The sequence below is a fragment of the Nothoprocta perdicaria genome, unplaced genomic scaffold (assembly GCF_003342845.1).
Source record: "Nothoprocta perdicaria isolate Ctin4 unplaced genomic scaffold, notPer1 scaffold_24, whole genome shotgun sequence".
Lineage (NCBI taxonomy): Eukaryota > Metazoa > Chordata > Aves > Tinamiformes > Tinamidae > Nothoprocta > Nothoprocta perdicaria.
In genome coordinates, this window is record NW_020455466.1 from 4,584,225 (window position 1) to 4,606,102 (window position 21,878).

At 40.2% G+C, this 21,878-nt stretch overlaps 1 protein-coding gene across 3 annotated transcripts in view; it reads left to right on the forward strand.

Annotated features, from left to right (window-relative positions):
* FBXO15 (F-box protein 15) overlaps positions 1-21,674 on the forward strand; it is a 22,543-nt gene extending 869 nt beyond the window's left edge. The window contains exons 2-10 of one of the 3 annotated variants that reach the window (XM_026039746.1): positions 2,154-2,273; positions 4,125-4,229; positions 7,093-7,335; positions 7,579-7,788; positions 9,125-9,254; positions 9,785-9,867; positions 10,910-11,055; positions 16,883-17,007; positions 20,281-21,674. In XM_026039746.1, the coding sequence (XP_025895531.1) occupies positions 2,185-2,273; positions 4,125-4,229; positions 7,093-7,335; positions 7,579-7,788; positions 9,125-9,254; positions 9,785-9,867; positions 10,910-11,055; positions 16,883-17,007; positions 20,281-20,550 (1,401 nt within the window). In that variant the 5' untranslated portion in view covers positions 2,154-2,184 and the 3' untranslated portion in view covers positions 20,551-21,674. Of the gene's footprint in view, positions 1-1,874; positions 2,274-4,124; positions 4,230-7,092; positions 7,336-7,578; positions 7,789-9,124; positions 9,255-9,784; positions 9,868-10,909; positions 11,056-16,882; positions 17,008-20,280 lie in introns of those variants that run through there. The other 2 variants (XM_026039745.1, XM_026039747.1) reach the window with 2 other exon arrangements.
* Positions 21,675-21,878: the final 204 nt, after the last annotated feature.

The window sequence follows — 21,878 nt, forward strand, 5'->3', positions numbered from 1 at the left end:
CGCCCGCCCCGAGGGCCCCGCGCCCGCCGCCGCCCTTCGCCCCCGCGGGGAAGCGCCCGCGGCTGCCCGGCTCGGCCCTCGGCTGCGGCTCCGGGCGCGTTCCTGGAAAACCCTGTGCCGCGGGCAGCGGGAAGGGCGCCCGAGGCTGCGGCGCTCCCGAGCCAGAGCCGGCGCGCGTTGTTACCTGGAGAAATCCCTAAACACGGCAGCAGTGGCTGCTGCCCGAGACCCTTAACGTGGGCTGGTTAACTCCGTCCTTGAGATGTGAAAACATTTTGTTTAATTTGAAATTTATATGTGCGATACTTGTGAAATTATGTAGTGGATTTGAGGATGTGAGTCTCGGGTCCCTGGGAAGGATCCGTGTCCTGTGTTTCAGCATACAGTGCCCTTTTTTGACTTTAATTCAGTGCTTTTAGTTTAGTTGGCCTGCTACAGCTCAAGGACCTGTTATTTAATCTTCTGATTTTATTTCTTAATTTCCTGAGAGCAGTTTCATTTTGGAAAATGCAAAATTCAATACTTTTTCTTTAAACAAAGAGAACACTTAMAAAGTGGTGGAAACGATGTTTAAGTTTCACAGGCAGCTTGCAAGGCTCCTGGGGAGGGAAAGAGGGATATATACAAGGAGTGTTTAAAATGAGAGCGAAGGCTGAATAGAGGCAGTGCAGGACATGCTCACGTGAGGTAAAGTGTAGTGCAAAATTCAGGACCTCGCTCTCCATGTGAATGAGTCCTGGAGCTAGGTACATCACTGCCGGATATGCCCAATAAATCCTAGTGCTTTGAGTGTAACTAGTGGGGAAATAGCTGGGAGATGCTGCCCCAGCAGCTACACGGTGCTGCTTCCACTAGTGTAGAGCAGGACTTGTGCCTCAGGGTTCCTAAAATAGCATTTGAAAAATGTCATTTGTTACTGACTTATTCAATCTGGTATCTCATCTGAATTTCTTAGTGTGTTTGTTGATAAAAATACATTCCAGTAAAACACTTCCTTGGCCTTAAGGGTTGTATTTGACATTTACTTTCTTCTGCTATTAATTTTCTTTGCCTATTTTAGTTAGCACTTGAACTAAAATATGTATATCTTTCTATGTGAGGAGGATAGGTGCTTGTAACAATCCCCGGTAAAACTTGGGAGATTGTGACATAACATCTTTGACATTATAGGCTAGAGTTCTTTAAAAAAAATAGTTTTTTTTTAATTCATCATAAGAATAGTGTTTATTAAGTGGACGTGGATGTGTTAAATGTATATGGTATGTATGTACTTCCAATTTAGATTTTTTTTTTTTTTTTTTTTTGACCATCATCACTTGGTTGCTTAGAACCACAGTGCTGATTCTAAATTGCCCGGGTGTTTTAAAGGCAGCTGGCAGTGCCAACCTGGCAGCACCAGTGGAGCTCTGCCTGCCCCACGGTCTCGCAGAGGAGCAGTGGGTGTTGAGTGCCAGGATTTGATGCCGAAACCCCTCTAGTGAAGTTTGTGTGTGGTTTGAAGATAGCATTCGTAATTCCAACTTAAAAGGTTGTTTCTGTGTGAAAACCTCGGGAGATTTGTGTGGCAAGTCAGCTTGTACAGTTCTACTTGTTCTAGGAATATGCAAAGTTACTTTGACAAGGAAAAGTAATGTGGATCAAAATAGTTGTGTGATAATGAGTAAAGAATGTAATACATCAAAACCCAAATAGTCCAATTGAAAAGATGAGTATTGATWTTTATTTATTAATGGCTTGGCTGTATTAGTTCAAAAATATCTCTAGTCATGTTGTGAAACAGAGGCTTTAATGCAGGGCATTTGAGTTCTTGCAGGGCCCCTCTGGGGCTTGGTTATGGTGGAGGGGGCRATGCAGTCGTCTCTAACGGGAATAGGGCTCTCCACTAGTATCAGACAGATTTGGTGATGATGCCATTGGTTGTGGCCATCGTGGGAGAACAGTGATAGAAGAGAGACCCAAGTTTAATATTTTCTTGATGCCAAGTGTTTGACCTCARTGGTAACTGCTCAATTTTTTTAATGACTAATCATTAATTATCATGCAGTGTATCCCCTTAGTCTCACCTCAGTCGACATGTGCTGTCTAGGAGCACACAGTATACAGTTTCTCTTCATTTTATGATAATTTGACTCCTACCAGCTTTTACTTTCTAGAAATAGATCAAGGAGCTTTGCTGCCAGGCCCATGGAATTTTCTGAAACTGAAAATGCAGAAGTTAAAAGTCAATATTGGACACCGATGATAAAGCGGAAACCTAGTCTGTCCATTGAGAGGTGAGTGTCTTCGGTTTAAGATGAGAGTGGAAGAAACTTGAAAGTTTWAAATTACATTAAAAAAAGATAGGTCCATATGTGTTCATATCTTGGATATTTCCCTGTCAGATATTCTCTCTTGAAAAGATTGCCTTCCTGGCTCACTCTGTGGTCTTGTGTAGAGCCACTGAAGTTTTCAGGCATGGTTTTCTCCTCACTTGCTGTAGTGGCAGTTTTGCAAATTGTACAAGACCATCAACAACTTCTTTGTGAGTCATGATGTGTTTTTTACAAATCAAAATCATTATTGTATTACTTCAGGAAAAGCCATTTAGGAATACACTTTGTTATTTCTTTTGATACCTGCTGCCCTGTATAGGCAGCCTTAGAGTGGTTGAGTGGGAGGAGGAGGAGGAATAAAGTGATTGCTGCTCATTTGCTGCAAGCTGTGTGTTGATAGTAAACGGCACTTTCAAAATAGCATTTAAAAAATTCTTTTACTTATGAAAAAGTTACACGAAAGAATAATATCCTTTTCTGGATAGAAAAAGGAATATAACAAAAAGGAATATTTGTAACTTTTGGTAACTCTCTGTGTAAATCATTTTTGCTTTCCATTTGAGAAAGAATTAAAAATCTTTTCTCCTACTGCCCTTCAACAACAGAATGATAGTGTGGTTATGAAAAGTACTGTTGAGAATTCTAGATCAAGTGTTATATTTTTAGCCTATTTACAGCTTTTCAGGCAGTCTATTACTTCTRAATACTGCCTGAATAAATGCACTAACTGTTTTGGGCTTACAGTGTTTGAATAATTTCACATATGAACCGGGGAAGTTTTGGCATGGTTGCCTATCTAYTAGTGTGTCTGAGATCTGGAATTTTAATACGAACCCTGGAGCATTGGCAGTATTGTGTATTTGAAAGGTGTRTATATATGCTTTTGGTGTAAAGTATTACTATAAGGCAGCAAATATTGTAAATGACCCAGTTTTAAATGGGAGAGACTTGGCTGGCATACTGTTTTTCACAGAAATTTATATTTTCAATGGCAATTTTGATATTATCATACTGCCATGCTCCAAAAAATAATGTGAAATACTCTATTTCTCTGAAATACTTATTTAAAAAACGCACACGCTTCTGTGTGTTACCAGATGCTGTTCTAAGGATATGAAGTTTCTGTCTATTAATACAAAAATCCTGCTGACTTAATTCCAGGTTATGCTGCACGTGGTGCACTTCAACTGCAAAGAAATAGCAGTGTTGGGGTTTCACAGATGGTGCTGGCACCAGCAGCCGGACAGATGCACAGAAATATTCAATTATTCTTAAGGTGTCCCACAATTCTTATTTTGAAGTTGACATATTTCTGCTAATATAAGTGTAAACTGTGTGATGCATCTGAGCACAAATGGAGTGGGGAGTTTGCAGCAGGATCCATCTGTCTGCCTATATTGTTTCTGTGCTAATGCACCCAGATGCCATGGTCGCGGTGCAGGCTGGTGCTTAGTGACCAGCTAGGAAAATCGCGGTACAAGTCCTAGGAGACTGAAGTTGAAGGAGGCAGTTTCACGTTAAAGTGAGTTAAAATTTACCAAGTTAAAACAAAGCTGCAAAATGCAGTAACTTCCACATAATGTTCTGGGTCACTGGAATAAGTTGCCCTGGATTGTTTGAAACAAATACTTCAAGTCAAAACAATTTGGAATCAAAATTCTACAAATGAATCCTTAGGGTTTGATCTGTAAACTCATAAACTCATAGTCTCTGTCACTTGTTTGTAGTTTGGGGTGGAAATTCTTAGCCATCGTCACCTCTGTAGTTTACAGTGAAGTCTAACTATTTTTGTTCCTCTTTTCTTTTTCTCAGCATGCCCTCAGAAATTCTGCTGAAGATATTTTCCTATTTGGATGCCGTGTCCCTGTTGTGTGCTGGCTGCGTGAGCAAGCGCTTCTATGATCTGGCCAATGACAAGTAAGGAAAAGGAAAGCGTAAGTGTTGGCCCTAATCTCACAGCAGTTGAGCTCGCCCAAGTTAGGAGCCATTCTAATTTAGTTTCATTGATGTCAGAGCACTSATGCAAGTACCTGCTGGCAATTATTCTGTTGAGAATGTACTGCATAGCTCAGAGTACAGTGTGTTGCATGGAGTTCTAGCTGTGCAAGCCCCATTAAAGTTAATGGGATTTACATGGTGAAAACTAAATGCATTGCCTGGAAATGTTCCTATTCTGCTTCTTTAGTTCTTTCTTTGAATTTTTGGCAGGGAATATGATTTAGTCAAGTGATGCATTGATGGGTTTTAGGYGTTTTATCTCGTCCAGTCAAATTCTGATGACTTTAAAATGAAAGCAGAAAGGACACAAAATATTGAGCCACCAGTAAGAATTCGCCCTATCAGGCGAATTTCTGTGAAAAGGCTCAGGAGGAGAGAGCCTGGCTTGTATAAGAATAACTGGAATCTCTAGCTATTGCTGTTTTTTTTTTTTTTTTTTTCCCTAGGTTCCTGTTCCTTTGGTGTTTATATAGAAAAGCTCTTCCTATATAGTTGCTGCTCTTGCTGTTTGTTCATTTCTCACTCATTTGTCATAATTTGAACAGTGAACTAGTTACTATCAATGCTGACCCTTTTAGAACGGATGAATCTAAGGGGAAGGCTACAGTGCAGATTTATTTTTTGAGTCTGTCAGCAGATGCATATAAATGAAGGTACATCATTGGTGCAGATTATTTATCTTAATATGCTTTTTCCAGTTCAGGATAACGAGGTAGACATGAGGTTACATGGTTACCTTGGGGTTCAAGGGAAAAGTGATTCATGTGTATCCATCTCAACCATATCTATTTCATTTTTTTTTTTTTTTTTAATCTGGAAGAAGATTACTGTATATGCACAAGTCTGATCTCAAGAAGAGATGTTTTCTGTTATTTATGAGATGTATTCAGTGGAGGAGGCCACTTCTTTCTGCATCTTCTGGACCTTGCTGAGTCTGCATCTTTTGGTAAATCAAGAGAAGCCTTGTCTGAAGTTCCTGGATATTTCTCTGACAGATCTGGTCTTGCTTTTAGGCAGTATCTTYCTGAGACTCATTCTGTTATTCTAGGTGTAGTTATTGTCATCGGGTTCAGTAGCTCTCAATGCAGCAAGACTGGCAGTCYCTCTGTGCATGTGTTTGTGACTCCTACTGATGTGTTTGCTTTGCCTTTGGGCTTTTCTTGGGACTGAAGTCTTCAGTATAACTGGTGAGAGTAAGGAAATGTTTCTGATTCTCTTTCTACCTCCCTGTTGCCTTCTCCTCTGCCCATTGTATCAGCTCATTGCTGCACGCTTTCCCCATAAAGGCTCACATGGAAGATCTGAAATCGCCAGGATTTTGCTCTCCAGCTGATAGTGCTGGTGTGACAGGAGAGCTGAGAGCCAGAGCACAGGGRAGGATCCTTGGGCCTTGCCCAGCTCCTGTTGCTGTGGCAGCCGGGTGATGACTGACAGTGACGATGCCCTGAGCGCTGTGATCGCTGGTCAGCAGCTCAGACTGCAGATACCTTCATCTGGTTCTGGCACTTGTTTCATTGCAACGAGATCTAATAAGAGGCCTTGAGACTTCCTGAACTTAGCTTTGTGAGACAAAAGTGACAGGTACTCTGTTGTGAAAGAGACCAGTCCATGCTTCCCTGTTGGATGCCTTTTTGATCTGCCTGCCCTGAGTTCTTCAGAAGTTGAGAGTAGAAGGAGGATGACAAGAGGAGGGTGCCTCCCCAGACATTTGTGATTCCAAAGGTAACCCTTCTCCTTCCCCTTCCCTAATTAATGTGTCGAGCTTCCCATACTCTTGCACAATGCTGTTACATGCAGGAAAGATTATATAGCTGAAAGTGGGGAGAAGAGTGGTAAGCAATAGCGACAAACCAGATTTCATTCCACTTATGTTGCCAGATGCCTCCTGCTAACTATGTTCTGCAGCCAGATGCTGAATATCCTTCCCTGTTAAAAAGAGAATGTCCCTCTTGGGAGTGAAGTACTAGTTAACACCTCATTTTCAGTTGGATCTTTGTGAGAAACTTGAGGGGTCCTGACTATGTAGTCAGAGGTATTAAAATGTTAAAATGCCTTTTTTTTTTTTTTTTTTTTTGTGTCGGATGGATAATCTTATCTTGTATCATTGCTTTATTGTTTCAGGCTGAAGTTTTCTAACTACTTAGACATGTTTAGTTTTCATTATACTTGCATCTCCTTGTGAGCTTGTCTAGGCCAATTCTGAGCTTCTTAGACTCTGCTTTTCTGGAAGACAGACAAAACTTGATTTTTTTTTTTTTCTCTCCTGTTGCTCATTTTCTCTCTAAACTATACCGTTTTTYTTAAACCTACTTGTCTGTTTAAAGGGTAGTCTATGAGGGAAGTAACTAGCATAGGGAGGAGGAAAGCTTTTTAAAAAAATGTATACTCAGTATGCCGTTGAGAGACATAAAATGGTAGGAGGTTCCCCAGATGTAATGATCCTACTTGATGGAGCACTGACGGAGCATTTTCTGTGCATATAGCTATATTTATCAGCCTCTGAACATCAGAGTGGAGGAAACTCTGCCTTTTTCTTCTACTTGACTAGTGCCTAGCAGGGCATTCTGGACCTCTGTAAACTTAGTCTTAGATCAGACCTCATTTGCTGATAAACTTGGACTTTACGTTTCCACTGGCATAAGTTTTGCAGGACCCAAGATCCCTGTGCTAAGTGCGCTTTTTATTGCACTGGTAGAGTAATTCAGTGCTTTGGCCTGTGCTTTAAATAAATAACTCTTCTTGATATTTATGTATTTTTCCTCTTCATTCTAACAATTTTCAGTGGTATCTGGCTGAAATTATACTCCAGTTGTTTTCCACCAAAAAGAATGATTTGGAAAATAAATCCTGCTGAGACAGAAACCATTTCCTTGGGCTGTGCTACTCCACAGGGTAGAAGGCCTGGATACTGGAAGAAAGAATACATCTTCAGACAAATAGCTGCTGTCAAAGCTAGAGTAATGCAGCTTGTTAAACCYGTAGATCCTCAAACAGGTCTTCCATGTAAAAACAGGGAAGCTATAAGGTAAGCAATGCCTAGTCACAGAAGATGCTTGCTTAAGAACTATGTAGGGAATATTAATGGCTTTGGAAGAGCTGGGGAGATGGGGAAATAGGACTGTAAATGCATATTGTGATGGGAAAAGATGGGAATATAGCCTGCAAATCTAGTCTAAGAAATATAGGTAACAGTTGGTAGAAATGTTACTATTTGTTTATTTATTTATTTTAAACTACTCACCCACTAAATTCAATTCCTAAATAACAGAGCGTCTGGCTTGAGCTGGGTCATTGTTCTGAAGGACACAAGTGGAAAGGAACATGTAATGGAGCAGGCAGATCTATCATTTAAGGACACGTCTGTTACTATATTCTGGTATAGTGCACACTGGCCGTGCTTGAACATCTTATCAACCCTAGAGCTATGTGGAGTGACTCCCCTGCTTCCCAACCAAAACAGAGGTGCCAACACAAACGGGTGAGTCTTAACACAGGATTTTTGAGATTTTTTTTTTAACTGATTGATGATGTCTTTGCAGGAGCTACGTGAATTTGATTTGGCTTAATGAGGGAATTGTTTCCTTGAAAACATCTCTTAATATTCCTTGCAAAGTGTACATCCTGTTCCYCACTGGTAGAGCTTTTCACCCGCAGCAAACAAGGTTCCTCATAGAGGAAGAAAATCTTTGCCTGAAAATGAGAGAGCTGAGCCTGCTGTGGGAATTCAGCAAAGCAGCCTCACCTCGAGGGAGTCTTGCACTCTAATTGTGTGGAAAGTTTGTTATAACAGAGATGATGATTGATAAACAGAATGTAGTACAAGAAAAATTTCAGGCAGTTGTTGTATTTATTTAACATAATCACAAGATGTTAAAGAGATTTTGAGTATACACAAGGATAATGATTTCACAAATGCTATCAGAATGTTAAAAGCAAGATTATAAAGCTTCAAAATTTCCAGAAGACAATATTTGTTATGAAGTAGTTCAATAGAGAGATATTTTTGACCTCTTTATATGCCCTGTAGAAAGACTATAGTTATTCTTTTCTTTAGCATCCACAATCTTGAAGTAAAACCCCAACAAACTACTAGGAAAGCCCTGATCAGAAAAGGATGTACTATGTTATTATATTCATATGGCCTGTCCTTTTAATGGGCACAATAAGTTTGAGAGAGCAAGTCCCACGTAAGTGAGGACTTTGATCCCTTCATTGTAAGAAAGAGCTAACAGCTGATGCAGAGGAGATTCCCTGTRTTTATACCAGCTTCACCAGCTTAAAGATGGAAATACCTGTATCCCTTCCCTGGCCCAAACCATCTAGTGACTGAGATAGTTAGGAAGTCCCTATCTGCTGCTGTTTTACCAACATAATGCCCCAGTTCTGCTGGGAAATCTAGGAAGGATTTGAATACAATAGGCAAAATAATTTCCTCAAAAAGGAAAATTTCCTCTAGAAGAACCCTGTTAACTATACTCACAGKTTGATCCTTTTTGTGAAATTTCATTTCTGTGAGGGTAAAATATACCTTCTAAGTAGCCTACTTCATGCTGCTAAATAAATGTATGTTACTAAGGTAATTCTGCAAATATCTTAAAAATTGGACAAGTATATCAATTTCTTTTCAATTTATTTATTGCCAGGAGTATTTAGTCTGTCTGGAATTAAAATTTATGTCTGTGCATGCTGAATACTTTCAAAATAGTTTTAATTATGTGCTATTGATCAGTCTAAAAATGAAATGTGAAATTTTACATAGTAAGGGTCCATAATGTTTTTTTTTTTTAAATATATTCTCTATGTTCTTTCCAAAGACCTCGTCGACGTTCCCTGATTGCCAAGTACAGCCTTTCTAACCTGACTAAAACCAGTGTAGCACTTGGTGCTGATAAGCTTGTCCAAGTCTTTTGTCTGAATCCAGGACTCTTACTAGGACTTTGGAAGGTGAGATGGTGGTAATTCCAGTTCTTCATTATGGCTAATTTGAAGAGAACAGTTTCTTTGCCATGTTTTCTCACTGATGTTAGCTCTCTCTGTAAACACTTCGTTAATAGCTAGATAATCCTGATGCTTAGGCTTTCAGCAGCTGAGAGGAAGGTCCACTCCATTCTTCTTAGGTAAGAATCAAATGATAACTAGAAACTGGAGAAGTAAAGTTTATGGTTTGTTGCTGATAATCTTTCTGTTGCTGGTATTTTTTCTGTGACATACGAAGCTACATTTTTTGTTTCATTGTATGGAAATGTTGTGGTCTTTTACATACTTTCTGTACTCTGGGAAAGGACAATAAAAATTATAAGATTATTTGCCCATACATTAAAACAAACCATTTTTTACCTTACTGTAACATTTAAGCACTGTAAGCAGCAACATTTATCCCTAAATTTTAATGCTTAGATGACCTTGTAGGGGAAAAAAAAAAAAGGCTCTAAATATTCCAGATGAAAATGCATCTACCTTGATTAACCTTTCAGGGAAAAAATGAAATTGCTTTTGTTACGGCGAGTCTTCATTATCATCAACTTCTTGAGAAGAGCACTTTGGGTTCTGCTACTCTGTAAGTTGGGGATGTTCTCTGTGGGTGGTAAAGCTAATCTCTCGACTAAACTTTGAGTTTTACCACTGAAAGTGATTGCTGGAAAGTGGTTAATATTTAGGCATARTTAACCTTTTCTGCTCAATCCAATCTAAGTAAATATTAGGATAACTATCCTAAGCTGTAGAAGAAGTATTTTCTTACTAAAATATTGCCCTTGTTKTTCTTTTAAGGACATAATCTAATCATTTATGTCTTAAAAGTACTTGCTGTACTGAGAAAGACAGAAATGTGCTGTCCTTGCAAATACTTCCCTTTCTTCCTTTTCACAGCCAGTCCTTTTATTCTCTGCTCCTGTCTGAAAGATCTAAAGAAGGCAGCATTTTAGAACATAGGAAAATAATTTTTAGTAGTGCAATAGGGGAAAAAATGTAGTAAACTGATATAGTGCTTGTTTATCCTGGGATTTATTCCCCCTTTTCCTACCTGCCAGTCTTTTGGATCAGGCCTTGTTGTATGTGTCTGTAATCTTTTATTTGCCCTCTTTTGCTCAGTATGGCCCTTGTCACACAGAAGATAAAAGTTAATGCCATCTCACTTAATAGAAAATAGGATCCTCTGTCACCGTTGTTCAGTGCCTCTGGAACTGTGACTCTTCTGGTCATTTATGTGCAATAGTTTCTCTGGTAGGTTGAGCACAAGGAAAAATATTCAGTAATTTCTATTCCAAAGAAACTTGTGGCCAGTTGACTTTTAGATTTGTATTCAAATGATGTATTCTTTTTATTAGTACAAGCATGTTTTGTAGATGTACAAGTTGAGAGTCATTGTTTTATGGCTTTGGCTAGGCTAGATGTCTTATTTGTGAGCTATAAAGATAGTACGACAAAAGTATGATATTTGACTTTCAAAAACATTACTGAAGAATCAAAGTGGCTTGTGCTAATGGTTTTTGCYATGTTACAGCCTCTCCTACCAGCCTTGCAGTGTTGGCTGCTTACTATATCTATTTCTTTTAAGTTCTTTTCCCTTAATTTTCTCTCTATATATGTATTTTTTAAAGACAATATGTCCTTTTACCAAATGAACCTGTACTGGATGATGTAGACCCAGAATATGGACTGCATGACTACAACYTACATCTGGATATGCACAGTGGGACCCATACTTGCATGTGTGGAACATTCAAGAGCCTCTTCTGCAGAAAAGGTAGTTGACTGTAATGTCTGTTTGTAAACCAAGATCCGCTGTTACCTGTCTTCTATTTTATTCTATTTATATATATTTTCCCTTTATAGAAGACAGACATTTATATATAGCTGTCTTCTATTATATAAACGTGGAGAAACTTTTTTTTTTGAGTAAACTATATATTTTTTTCATTATTCAGTTAAGAACTGCATGAGGTATCATAAGTTATGAGGTATCATAAACTTACTCTGTATATAATGTCTGTGAAACTACACAACCCACTTAGCAAAGAGTGTGGAGATACAGGTGGTGATCTGAGAGCAGGAGTGCTGCTCCTGGAGTAGCCGTTGTGATTCTGAACAAGCTTAAGTAAAAAGATCTTTTCTGCTGGCCTCCCACATGCACTAAAGCAGTTTTGCCCTCGTGATACTATTTATATGGTGGTAAGGCTGTTTTGTATTTATTTTTTTTTTTCATATTGGATTTCATGCTGTGCCAAAAACTAGTCAGAATCTGGCTAGAGATGCTGATTAATGCAGCATTGATACATACATGTTTGTATGTAAATATAGTAATATTCTAGAGCTGAGCTTTATAAGCCTAACAGGCCCACTGAAAAATGTAATACCCCAAGACAACTGAAATTATAGTAACAATGTAACTCTTGTAACTATAGTAACAATGAAACTCTTTGGAAAACTTAAATTTTATCAGTTTACAAATTGACATTTTCTGTGAATACTTATTTTTAAAATGGTAAGCTCTTCAAATCTCGTCTTTTCCCCAGCGCAGGTGTTGAATGCATTTATACRGAACACAGAAAATAGGTATTTATTCAGGTTTTAAAAGTCATTTGTTGCCAGTTTTAGCAGCATAAATCAATTATTGCTTCCTGCTATTTTTCTAGTGAGAGTGCTGATGGGCCATCTGTTCGTTTTAGGAGCTATTTTGATGAAGACAGTAGAGGGCACTGCTATCAGACTAGAATGCTTTCCTGTGTTTAGCAAAATTTTTCCCATAGCTTGGGGGGCTTTCCATTTATTTATTTTTAAGATCTGTACTTGGCTGTCAAAATTCATGTTAGACTTAAGGCCTAGCTCAGTATGACCTGTTGTAGTCCCATGATCCTGAAACATACATGTTTCAGATCCTCAAAAACCCTGCGAGCTTGAAATAGAGGAGCACTCACATGCCCAAAACTTCAATGAAATTCTGCAGCTGTAACCATAGAGACCTGMCCTGGAGTGTTAGTTGATAACGGAGTCCTCTGTATGTGCTCAAACTCAGCTTTGCTGTGAATTGCTAGAGGGTTGCATTCTTGTTTGGGAAATTTATTTATTTATTTGTTTGTTTTTTGGTAGGAGTGGTGAATTTTATGGTTTGTTTTCTAAATTGATAATTTTTTTTTTTTGCTACTAGTAGTAAAGCTACACAATGGAAAGCAGTATGTGGCATTTTTGTCTTTATTGGTATCGTGATTTTTTACCCCTGAAAAGCTATTTCTGTTAAAGATGAAGCTGGTCTTTAGACAGGTTGTTAAAGCAGGTCCAGCAGGTAAAACTTTGAGGCCATCTGACTCTGAATGATAGAAAATCTGATTTATGGTCAAAAGCATTTGCAGAGCTGCTTTGATTTTGAGTGCACTAACTGTGTCACTGCGCTGGGGCCGCCTCCTGAGGATGTCATAGTATCACAGAATGCTTAAGGTTGGAAGGGACCTCTAGAGGTCATCTAGTCCAACACCCCTCCATACACAGGGTCACCTAGAGCATGCCACACAGGATTGCGTCCAAGCAGGTTYGGAACATCTCCAGAGAAGRAGACTCCACAACCTCTCTGGGCAGCCTGTGCCAGTCACCCTGTCACCCTCACTGTCACCCTCACTGTCAAGAAGTGTTTCCTTATGCTCCTGTGGAATTTTTGGTACTTCAGTTTGTGGCTGTTTCCTGTAGTCCTGTTGGTGACCACCACCTAAAAGAGGCCAGTCCTATCCTCTTCACTCCCTCTTTTGAGGTATTTATAGGCATTGATCAAGTCTCCTTCAGCCTTCTCTTCTTCAGGCTGAACAGGCCCAGCTCCTTCAGGCTTTGCTCACAGGGCAGATGTTCCAGGCCCCTGGTGATTCTGGTAGYCCTGTGCTGGGCTCCCTCCAGCAGCTCCACATCCCTCGTGTACTGGAGAGTCCAGAACTGGACACCATCTCCAGATGTACAGGACGATCACCTCCCTCGACCTGCTGGAGATGCTCTTCTTAATGCACCCCAGGATCCCATTGTCCTCCTTGGCCATGAGAGCACACTGCTGCCTCATGGGCAACTTGTTGTCTACCGTGACACCTGGATGCCTCTCTACAGAGCTGCTGTCAGCAGACTGGAGTGTGGTTTCTGCAGGCAGTCAGCTCATTCGTCATYTCTTTTCTTCCTTGTGCTTACCTAAGAATCTCCTTTGGAAAATGGCTGTGTTTTCTCTTCAGAAAAGAGATGTAGTGTAGCACTTGGTGACAGTGCACTGTCACACAGCTTTGCGGTAAAGTTATTGTTAGTTCTACATTTTGGGTCACTTGGTTTGCTCTCTTGTGGATGCAGTACTTCTCTGTGCGGGCAACGGGGTGGATTTGCCCAAACTGGTTGTCTTTGCTAGTTTAGTCCCTGTTTTTAGCCTCTACTCGACAGCAATCTGGGTCTTGTTCTCCAGAACGACTCTGAGCGTGGAGTGAGAACCCTTGCTGTTTCTTGAAACTCTCTGATTTGTTTTAAAAAATGAATGTGATGGTGCCACTAGCAGCTTTCACCACCTGTTTCACAGAGCAGTTGTCAGCTTTCACACTGAGTTATTTATTTACATTAAAAAGCTGTAGACACTCCAAGGTCACTAGGGGATTGCCATATGTTACTCTGAAGAAAATACTAAATACAAACAAATCAGTTGATTTTTGTCTTTTTCCATTAGTCTTCCTGAATACTTCATTCCTACTGCTCTGATTTCATTTCTTTCTATAAGATACATAACTTTAAATTAGAGAAAGGGAAAAAAAAAGCTATATCACACCTCATTGAACCAAGTAGAAAAAAATTAAATGACCATTTCATTGTGGGAGGCGTGGCTGTTGCCAGCCAGAATTAGTGTTGACCACAGCATTTCCTGGGAAAATAACAACTAAATTATATCTTTCAACAAAGAAAACTTTACTTAGCAAATCAATTTACCCCATAAACTATTGGACTTTTTGAACTATTGTTGGACTATTTGTGTCTTTCCCCTGATGTGTGGCTATATGATTCTCTTTACTGGCATTTGGAAATACCTGTTTTCTATAAACTGTGCTGATTGATTGAAGGGCTTCTTCACTGTTTCACAGAACCTCCAGACCATCAATACCATAATGGGGCTAATGAGTCAAATTCTAGGTCAGGACGGAAGTTGCTCCCTCCAAGTTTCCCTTGGTATTTTTAGTGTAGCTTGTTCTGCCCTTGGATTTCCAGTTTTGATCAGACTGGTATGAGAATAACCCTGGACACCAGTACAGATTAGGGGTGGACCTGCTGGAGAGCAGTCCCGCAGAGAGGGACCTGGGTGTCATGGTGGATGACAAGTTGACCATGAGGCAGCAGTGTGCCCTGGTGGCCAAGAAGGCCAACGGGATCCTGGGGTGCATTAAGAAAAGCGTATCCAGCAGGTCGAGAGAGGTGATCATCCCCCTCTACTCAGCCCTGATGAGGCCACATCTGGAGTACTGTGTCCAGTTCTGGGCTCCCCAGTACAAGAGGGATGTGGAGCTGCTGGAGAGAGTCCAGTGCAGGGCTACGAGGATGATCAAGGGCCTGGAAAATCTGCCCTATGAGCAAAGCCTGAGAGAGCTGGGTCTGTTCAGCCTGGAGAAGAGAAGGCTGAGGGGGGACCTGATCAGTGTCTATAAATACCTCAAGGGAGGCAGTGAGGAGGAGGGGGGCGGCCTCTTTTCAGTGGTGGCCAGCGATAGGACTAGAGGAAATGGCCACAAACTGAGCCACCAAAAGTTCCACAGGAACTTGAGAAAACACTTCTTGACAGTGAGGGTGGCAGAGCCCTGGCACAGGCTGCCCARAGAGGTTGTGGAGTCTCCTCTCTGGAGATCTTCCAAACCCGCTTGGATGCAGCCCTGTTCCACGTGCTCTAGGTGATCCTGCATGAGCAGTGGGGTTGGACTAGATGACYTCTGAGGTCCCTTCCAACCTTAAGCATTCTATGATTCTATGAGAAGGGGATATCTCAGTACTTACCTACACAGCACTTTGACTCTCACTAACTTCTAGATAGACCTTTGAGTATGAGGAATGGGATGGACTTCTTATAGTTAAGAAAGTTTAAAAAATCAGTCTGAATACTGGCTGAATAATTAGTATGCAGGTTCCTGGTTCTGTGTTACCTCTTTACACCCTGGCTGGAAGTGGCTGAGTAGCTGCAAAAAGGGGATAGCTGCCAGATAGGCTGACAAATAGGCAGCCTATCTGGCAATGTGGTCGTTGATGATATTATAACATCTTGCAATAATGGTGATATTTTGGGTTTCCTCTGCTTTATTAGCAGTATTATTTTTCCAATCTCTCTCTCTCTCTCTCTCTCTCTCTCTCTCTCTCTCTCTCTCTCTCTCCCCCCCCCCCCCTTTTCTTTTCCTTAGTTCAATTAAAATTTTCATTTATTTTGAATGAGTGAGAAGAATAGCTGCTTCTATTTGCATCTGAATTGCAGATAGCTGAATAGTCCTGTGGAAAAAATACTTGTTGACTGAATCCATTTAACACATATAAAAGCTCATCTTCAAATGAAGCTCTTAGTGTTCATTCAGTAAAGCTTGAGTGTTTATCTAAAATCTATTATCTTAAATGAAATCTCATCATTGATTTAATATACTGAGACTTAAGACTTAACAACTGGGTAAGTGTCATCCATACCTAATGCCGCCCTTCAGGCTTTTGAGCTGTTGTGGATGCGAGTTCTGCCTGTGCTCTCCTCCCTGATTTCTCTGGGATATTTCTGCAGGGAGGCCGGGAGTCGCTCTCAGGAGTGATGAGCTTCTCCTTCACCCACACAAAGTCCTTCCCGGGCGCAACTGAGCCCATCCCAGCTTCCCACCACGGAGYCCCTCTGGCTTGGCCCGGCCAGCGCCCTGGGACGCCTGCTTGCGGCGACGCTTTCCGGGCGCTGGTTTGTGCCTGGGCCCGCCGTGGCTGCCGCTTAGTCCCGCGGTGCCCGTTTGGGAGAGGCTTCTGTGGCGAGCTTTAGGCTCGCCCCTTCCCAGGCACTAGGCTTGTCCTTTCCCTGGTGTTAGGCTCGCTGTTTTTGTGATGTGTTGCCTCTGGCTGCCTTCAGCAGCCCTGCACAAAGCTTTGCTGCTTCTGCAGCAGCTTCAGCTTTCAGCACAGGGTGTTGATGGGCCAAGCCCTTCTGCTCTTGATCGTCCTTCAGCTCTTGCTACTAAAGACTGAAGGAGAACCAGGGCCACACTACTTCTCTCTCTTTTGCATCTTAAACCACCTCAGTCTGCAAGCCCCTTAAGTTACCATCCAGAGACCGCTTAGCGAGCTGTATTTTTGTGAGGAATTCCTTCTTTCCCATGTGCTTCCTGCAAGCCCCAGATACTTCGTTCTGGTCTTCTTCCAAATCTCTCTTGCTTTCTTTCTGCCCTTRGAGATCATTAGTGTCTTTAATCTATAAGTGGAGATTATGTAGCTGTTGGTTCGTGTCAGACTTCCCTCAGGACAAGCGTGAGGCACCTGAGGATGCGGAGAGAAGCAGGCAGCACATTCGGAGTGTGTTGGCTCAATTTGACTCGTAGTAATGCCGTGCTGTATATTAATATTTTCAGGTGACATTCAAAACGGCTATTTGAGGCTAACGGTTGTAAGCGTAAAGGATAATGCGAAACACTTGCCTATTATTGGGACAGTTGGCTTATCCTGGAGAACAGATGCACTTAAAGGCCATGTAAAGGTCAGTCAATGATTTTTTCTTTTGTTTATTTCTTGAAATGCTTATCTCAAAGTAGAATGGTCTTTATGCATCCCAACAGTGCAATGTTTTTAAAGGTTTTCTTGATGAAGGTATAGCAAAATCACTTAAAAATCAGTTATTGCTGAAATTATGAATTTCTAGAAAAAAGTAGTGTTGTCCTTTCTGTCTGAGAGAATAGATTGCACGATAGACCTGCTTTGCATGCACAATGATTGCAGTGATTTCAGTTCCTCAGGGATGCTGACAGGGTCCAACAACTCTTGGAAAGGCTGGATAAAAAATGTACTACAAATATGTTTTTTATTCTGGTGTAGGCAATAATTCTGGAACCCTGGAAAAAGCACAGAAGTTCTCTGCTTTTCTGTTGTGGTATATATGTGTAGTGAAGCTCAGGGGACTACTGGAGAGCATTAAAATGCCAGTGGGCATTTTGGGCAGAAAGGATGACCCCTGTTCCTGTTTCCAGGCTGATTCCTGAGCCTTGCAAGTGGGACGGATTCACTGTCCCACTTGAGTGGCCCGAGTCTGAGAGACCTGCACCTTTGTTCCCTCGTATCACTTGCCTACAAGAGTGATTTAAAGGGATTGAAAATACTCTTGCAGTTTTTACAGTAGCGGTGAAAGTGCATACTTTATTCACACTTAAAAACCACCAAAAATTCTGGCAAGCATAATTACCAGAAATTACCCTACTGAAAAATGATTTTTTTAGAGCTTTCAATTTTGACACTTTGAAAATACTTAGGAAAAAAAAGAAAAAAAACAGTTAATAAAACTGCCCTTTTGATAATCTTGCATAACTGGAAAGTAGAGCTATGTTTGATAGCCTAATATTTTGTTTAATAACATTAATATACTTCTTTTATGGTTTACAGTATTGGTTTGCAGTCTTGAGGGCAATGGGGCATATAAAATACGTCATAAAGCTTAGTAATCTACTGCTGCTTTTGGAGACATCAGTTACAGTTGAGCTTGAATTACTGTTCCCATTCAGTCCTCTCTTTCTAGTTGTTTCCATGCAAACAAAGGGAGTTTGAGTGGAAAAAAAAAAGCTATGAGCAATCAGCTTTCTTTGCACTTTTTTCTTAGCTTGTGCTAAACTTTTCCTTGAGAAAAGGTGGTGGTCATTTTCAAAAGAACAAATCCTCCTTCTATGCATGTCAATAAAAGTACTCTGTGTTGCAAAGTAAAATGAATGTGGCTAATAATAAATCACTCCTTTAAGGACAGTCATTTGACATATATATATATTTGACTATATTTGACTATATATATATATATATAGTTTCTATGAGTACTTATTCAGAAACAAAACCAGAAAAGATGCTTTTAGAATTTCTGAGAAACTTCAAACCTGATTTTGTCAGTTCATACAGAGCTATTTATTTTGTATCCCTTAATTTCAGAAGAAATATGTGCTTAAAGTTAATAGGATTTTAGCATATAACTAGAGAAAGTACTTCATTTGTTTGAAAAAAAATACACTAGGAAATGGAGAAACTTGCTGCAGTACTAGGTGGCTAGGTAGATGGCAAAAAAATATGGGATTAACAATTGCTTGGCCAGAATTTTTTTCTTCTGTGAAAATAGTCACAGGCACCCCCAGAATCTGAGGTATTAACTGCCAGAGGGAACAGAGTGCTAAGGTGGCAGTCTTTAGTTTAGCTCTGACCTGTTTGCTTATATCATAAGTTTTTATAAGTGTTTTATTTTTCCTCCCCAAAAAACCCAAATATTCAATATAAACTTTTTTAGCCTTTTTTTCCTCTTGTTTTTAAATGAGAAATTGTGCATGTCAACAAATAACTGCACATGGAGTTCAGTTTTGCTTTTAACATAAATCTCTATCAATCTCTATCAAGCTCTTAAAACATATGAAGGCCAAGGGAAATCATCCACAGCAGCAGAATATACCAGTACTTTGAATTTAGAATGCATTAAAAAAACGAAGCCCTGGGATTTTGCCGATACTTAAAAAATCTTCCTTTTGTAATTCCGGATTTTTTTTTTTGTTTGGTTGCTTTTAAATGAAGGTTAACTTGAAGTACAGGTAGTTCAGGATACCTGTGAAGAGAGAACTCTCTTCAGTTGAGGCCGTGCTGTACTCTTCACAATCGACCTTTTTTCGTACAAGACATCTTTTATGTCTTGTATGCCAGAGGCAGGCAAAGGATGCCGGAGAATAGTAGAGGGTTAGTTTGTTTGTTTGTTTTCCTTTGTGAAATTAATATGTAGCTTTTACAAATTAKGATGAACTGGAAGCTTGACTTGAATTACATATTTTCAGCAGTCTACAGAATCAAATTTTTGAAAATTGCCTCGTAAGGTTCTGTGCAATCTGCTTTGCRCTCTTTGACTGAAATATGGTAGTATTGAAAGAATAGTTAAAGCAACAGAAGCACAGTGAAATTAAAGCATTTCTAAATTAATGTTTTGGCACTCAGTATGCAGCGTTGGATAGTTGATGCCTTTGGGGCAAGCTATTGTCCTGGGAATAATGCATATATACAACATTTAATTAAGTTTTATTCTTTTGGGGATTCAGAACTCATGGAAATAGGTAACAGCTGGTGTTAACAATGGAGCACAACCTGTGTTTTCATATTTGAAACCTTTATGTTGCAGTGCCCAAGAACTGGCAGGCTGACTTGAGTGTTAAAAAATGATACCGTTAGGTAGTGATTTAAAGAAGTTTTTCAAATATTTTTTATGAAGACTAACTACTAGGAGGAAAGACCTGCATCCACAACAGCACACAGACACCTGCCTGTCGTCTTCTGCTGTGTGGTGGTCTCTTTGCACGTGCTGCTCTGTTCGGAGAGGTCTGGCACCTGAGCTTAGACATAGCTGTCTTCCTTGTATTGACAGGACTATCAATACTTGGATGGTAAAGTAAATAATTCTTGAGAAAAAACGATTATTTTTTAAGGCTTAGTTCTCTAGATAATAGACCTAGACTGGCAGTGCTGCCTGCAGTTTGACAGGACACAATTTCTGCTGTTTGTAGGCTGCAGTATTTAAAGTCTGTGGGGAACTTCTAAGTACACACTTGTTGTTTTGCAGTGGGCAGTGGAGCATTATGGAGCATTTTGAATTTTTTAGCCTTCATATTTTGATATGAAGGCTAAAAAATTGAGTGTATGCTGAACCCTTAGCATTTATTAGAAATTTATTATTTCTTTTAAAATCCATGACAGATCTGCCTGACTGTGGCCTRCATGGGAAACTGATCTCTTCTGCTTGTGTTTGTAGGACTGCTACTTGATGGATGTTACTGTCTTGGATGAAACCCGAAAGCCCTTCTGGTGTTTCAGTGCTCCCGTCAACATGGAACTGTCTTCCAGCACATCTGGTCTTTATGACTACATGGGCCACATCTACACCACAGAGTATGCGGATTCGGAGGGGAAAGTCAGTGTTGACTTGGTGTGGTTGGAAGAAACCAAGGAATATTTTGTTATCAACCTCGTTCTTTACATAAGCACCAAAAAGGTTAACAGTTGGTATGGAACAAATTATTGATTTAACTGAGTATTTAATTTCTTTGCTTAAAAAAAGAAATAAATATATGTATATATATATTTGATGTTTAAAATTGATGTTTATTAGCAGCACTGCTGCTGCGAGTTTTGTGCCATTTACATTTCCAGGAGCTAAAGTACAGTTGCATATATTTATTTTAACTGCAATTGGAAGGAAGGGAGAAAGATGTTTAATGGTTTTCCTCCTGATTGAACATTTTCTGGTTAGTCTTTTTTGTCATATTACAGATTATTTTTATACATTCTTTTTAGTATATATGAATACATTTCTGAGAATGATAAACTTTATGCCTAAAATAGTTAAGCACCATGCGTGCTGTTCCCTTCTGATTCATTGATATTATACATTGAATTATTGATAAGTAATTCTTGATAAATGGAGAAATACTATTTTTGAAAGCCCAAGTACTCAAATACACTATGGTAGGGCATTTAGAGGTGGAATAGATCTCCCAGATGTGAATAACAGCGCAGCGAGGCGCTTGTGTGAGATCCCCTGTGAAATGCCCAGGCTTCTGTTYGGTTCCCCTTGTTCTCACCTTCTCTGCGATGCAAACCTGGGCACTTGCTTCGTGTTTTGGCCCTTGGATGATTGTCCCGATTCGGAGAAGAGCTGAGCTGGCAGCCGGGCCTCCTGAATGGAGCTGTCATGGAYTGCCTGAGCAACAATGAATTACCTGGCACGGTGTATCCGACAGTGGGTGCCCTGAGGAACAGCAGGCTCACCTTCCTGGTGCCTCATGTTGCTCCAAGTGGCTTTGGGACCTCATCTGCTCCCTGCTGACCAGAGTGATGGCAGTGTCACTTTTCCTACTGGTTCCAGACCAGGGTAAATCTGTGCAGTGTCACAGCACGCTGTTAAGAATAAAGCACAGCTGTGCTGTTGGTTTCTGCGACTGTTTTGAATTGACTTGCATCCAAGGTAATTTGTCTGTGTTCTTCTGTTTATTTAAGTAGATTTATTTGTTCATGTAAACAGTGTCTGTGTGTARGTGCTTGATATGAATTGTTTCTTAATGCAGCTTTCAAAGGTAATGAATTTAAGGATGATTCAGTTCCAGTTTGATTTGTAATCTTGCCTAATGAAGAAATAAAAACATTTCTATTTTTGATGGCTAGCCCATGTAGCAAGCACGACTAGCTTTACTCCGTCTCCTTTCTGTCACTTAGAAATGAACTTTGTTTTAACTTCCATCTCTTCAGGCCCTATTCTTCTTGCTTTATGAAACGGAGAAAAGGTAGGTGTCAGCTGAAATGTGATCAGAGCACCTAACCGTGACACTGTGCCCATATACAGTATTATTGTCC